At 48.3% G+C, this 4,064-nt stretch overlaps 1 protein-coding gene across 6 annotated transcripts in view; it reads left to right on the top strand.

Annotated features, from left to right (window-relative positions):
* The window catches only part of BID (BH3 interacting domain death agonist), a 39,003-nt gene that overhangs the window by 22,438 nt on the left and 12,501 nt on the right, over positions 1-4,064 (top strand). For all 6 annotated transcript variants that reach the window (XM_006923912.3, XM_015598452.2, XM_025041001.1 and 3 more), the window contains one exon: positions 3,668-3,737. In XM_006923912.3, coding sequence (XP_006923974.2) covers positions 3,668-3,737 — 70 coding nt within the window. The remainder of the gene's footprint in view (positions 1-3,667; positions 3,738-4,064) is intronic.

Here is a 4,064-nt window from a genome sequence, read left to right as displayed (position 1 = left end):
AGGCCCAGGAAGGTGAACTAGAACTGTCTTCCCTGTCCCACTCTTCCAGGTGGCACTTACTCTTCCGGGTCCCCAGTCTGGATCAGCTTCCATGCTCCATATCTTTATTTTTTATCTCTATATAAAAACACCTGTGTCTTTATAGACATGTAGATATACCTATAAAAATAGATATATTATATATAGCTTTTCCTGGCACACAATAGGCACTATAAATATTTGATGGCTACATTAATGACTGGGTATTTAAAGCAGCGCAAACTTTTAAAAATAATATTTATAGTTGTATTATTACTATTTTTTGTAAATAAGCTTCTTTGGGGCAGGGACCTGTGAGTCATTTTTACCATTGTTTCTCCAGCTCCAAGCACAGCTGAACAAGTTCAAAATGCTTGTCAATTGATAAGTGCCACACTCAAAGTGACATAGCTGGTTAAGTGGGACAGGGATGGGTGGGGTCTCCGGCTTCAGTGTACTGTGCTCTCCCGTACAATGCTGAGTGACTGTGAGGTCTGCATGGTGCGTAGTTAGGTGGGTGGGGTGGGGAAGACACAGGCAAATCTGTGTTGGCAAAGGGAGGCTGCCCTGCCAAGGGTTTATCCTCATAAAACCTTCCTCCTCCCAAGGTGCCTATATGTGCTTGCTCCTGCCTCACTGTGGCCTGAGCCTCCACACTGACCATGTGGGATAGTGCTGAGCTGGGCTTTTGTGAACTTTTCAGCTAACTCGGGGGCGTTTGGTGTCCAGTGTGTAGGTGAGGCTCAGAAGGAGATTGGAGTCTGAGTAGACAGGTGAGCTCCCCACTGTCTGCTCACTTGATTTCTGGCAGGCAGGCCCAGAGGTGGGCACTGTGCTGCTGCCGGGCGTTCCATACCCTCACTGCGCACTCTCGGGTCTCAGCCTGGACTCTAAAAACTGGGGCATAAGTGCTTTTCTTCCAGGAACCTTGTGGGGATTGGAGAGCCTGGCCAGCAAAGGCAAGCCTGGCATGGATATTGTCAATAGCTGATGGTGATTATGAGTAATAACATTTGTTATCTCTGTAACCTAGAACGCTCGACTAGGGGGAAAAAAGGGTGTGGTAGGAGCTTGGAGAAATAACCCATAAAAAGCCTCAGTCTCAGGCTGTGTCATCACAGGCATGTTTCCTGGAGCTGGTGGAATCTTGGCTGTGAACGAACCTGATGACCAGAGAAGAAGGGGGGGTCTCTGTTTCCCAGTTCTGCCCACCTGGCCATTTCCCACTGGATCTGGAACTAAGGGGTGATCAGTTCTTGGCTGTATGAGTTCTCCTTGCTGGCAGCTTTGGTTAGGAATTGGAGTTTGGGGGTGAAGCCATGGCTGACTCGGAGCCTCTGAGGTTTTCAGGGGGTGACTTTACCTGTTGTCCTGGTACCACCCACAGCCGACAGTGACTTGTTGAGTTTCTTCTTAAGTAACAGAGGAATAAAGCCAGAAGTGGTAGGAATACAGGCTGGCGCTCCAGGTTGACTTTCGCATCTATTATCTCATTCGATTCTGGATTTAATAGGACAGCGCCACAGCAGGGCGTTCACCACAGTCCTATATTTCGTGGTGGAAAACATTGAAAGGATAAATGTTCCATAATAGGAGGTTTATTGTATTTTGGTGCATACGTACAGTTAGAACAGGGTTTTCAACCTCAGCACTATTGACACTTGGGCTGTATAATTCTTTGTTGTTGGGAGCTGTCCTGGGCATTGGGGGACATGGAGCAGCCTCCCCGGCTGCCACCCACTGGATGCCAGTAGCACTTTCCCAAGTTGTGACAGCCAAAAATGTCTCCAGATACTTGCAGATGTTCTTTGCAGGTCAAAATCGCCCCTGGTTTAGAACAAACCATCACAAGAGAATATTATATAAGCATTAAAAATTTTTTTGAAAAATATCAATTGAAGCAGAAAAATGATCACAATTTGGTGAATGCAGAACACCGAAAGTCTGCCTGAGGATGCGAGTGTGTATATCAAAGTCTGGAAGGAAATCAAATCCGATGTTTGTATGAATTATTTCTTGAGTGCTGTCTCTCCCCTCATAGGTTTCTGAAGTTATTTCTTGAGAGAACATGGTGGGGACTGAGGCCCAAGTTCTGCCCACTGTCTCTTTACCTTGGCAGTGACTCGGTAGACACAGTTTGGCTTCTGTAGCCTTTTTCCTGAGGGATGTGTTCTGTTTTGCTCTTTGTCCTAATGCTGCTAATGGCTCTGGCCTTTCCTCTTGCCTTGCGGAGGGCGCATGGGTGAGCCAGTGTCCTGTTGCTTCCCTGTCTGTCCACATGCCCCCGGACACACCCAGCAATGGGCAGACTTCCTCCCAGACACACCCAGCAATGGGCAGACTCGGCCAGGCTCCAGGAGGGTTGAGGTGCAGCCTGTAGCTGTGGGCAACTGCCAAGCCGTGTGAGCACCCAGACAGGGAAATGGCAGTGCCGAGACCGTGACTGTCCCAAGCGCACAGTTGCGCAGCTGGCTGCACACAAGACACGCCTCCATCAGCGCAGGCCTTGTTCCGTCCTCCACTACATGTGGTGGGAGCCCCGCTCGCTCTTCCTGGAGTCGAGCTGGTTGTCTGTTCTGCTGTTTGTGTTTTACCTCCTATGTATTTAGGAGCCATATGGAATTGCCAAATTTGACTGTTTATGCCCTACACAATGACCTAATATTGTGTGTAATCACACACATATACCAGCAAATACATTTTAAGATAGTATTCTTTTGAAGCTGTTCTGCAAAAACTTTTGTTCAGTCTATTTGAACATCTCTCAGATGCACATACACAGAGGCACATACAGATTTCTTGTTCTTTTTTTTGATTGCATATATTCCATTTTATGGACCTAATCTTTTTAACTCAATCCCCAATTGCCTTTTTTCCGGTCAGTTGTTTGTGATGGGTTATTTAGTTGGAAATATGTGCCATATAGAAGCTTTAATCTTTTGTATAATCGTCATATATATTATTTCTCTTTCGTTATAAACATTTTACAAGAGTTTTTTCCATATGAACAATTTGTTTTATCTGCCCATTGGGGGCCTGTGGAGAGAACGAATCTCCTGGCTGTTCCTTACTCCCTAAACTTTATCTTCTCATCCACTAAGTCAGCTTCAACACCGCTCTGCCTACTTGCCAGCATGGTGGGCAGAACAAGGAGATGATCATGTGAAGTTCTGATAACTGCCGTGCACTGAGGGGATGGGTTGTTGTTGGACAGAGTAGTTGTGTTAGTGGCCCAGTTACTGATCACAGTAATAATAAAACAGATTTCCTGAAAACCTCTATGTACACTTTACTAGCTAAGTTCATTCTTGTCAGAAACTTACTAATATAAGCTTAAAAAGTATTCGTGAACCAGTCTGCCCTCCTTGCCTGGGGGGGTGAGGTCTTAGGATCATGAGTTCGGGTGGGAGAGTGGACCTTGAAGTTGGAGGGTGCTCTCGGTGCCTTGGCAAGTCTCTACTGAGGGGAGCTGCAGAGCCCACTCACTGGGCTGCTGCTGGTGTCCCACAGCGAGAGGGGCCACTGTGGGGCTGGAGCACTTTGGAGCTAGGGCCCAGCACGGTGTCCTGGATTTCTTCCTGAGAGTCCCACAGAGTGATGTCCCTGCAGGGACCAGTGCCCACCCTGTGTGTCTGTTGTCCTCTTCCAGGCTGCTGCCTTGGACACCTGCAAGCCAGAAGCCAGTTGAGCTGCCAGCTGCCTGTGCCATGGATCCCAAGGTCAGACGCTTCTGGAGATGGGCAGAGGGGTGAGGGCAGCTGAGGCCAGCCCATTCTCTGTGTGTGCAGTGTGGACCCAGCTTGTGTGACGGCGCTGCAGGACGGGGGCAGCACAGTCCCAGCTGGCTAGGGCACAGCAAACAGAAGAGAAGGTCACTCTCGTCTCGTTCTCCCTGGCCTCTCTTTTCCTCTTCCCCTCTCTGCGCAGCCTTCCCCCTTCATCTGCCTGGCTGCAAGGAGGCTTTCTGATTTGAGAGCAATTTCAAAGCTGTAAAGTTTTGTGCAGAGGTCACCCAGAGGTCATATAGCCCGTCCCCCCTTCAGCAG

This window comes from Pteropus alecto, unplaced genomic scaffold, assembly GCF_000325575.1.
Source record: "Pteropus alecto unplaced genomic scaffold, ASM32557v1 scaffold76, whole genome shotgun sequence".
NCBI lineage: Eukaryota > Metazoa > Chordata > Mammalia > Chiroptera > Pteropodidae > Pteropus > Pteropus alecto.
Note: the sequence above shows the minus strand (reverse complement) of the source record. Positions and strands in the feature narration are given on the sequence as shown.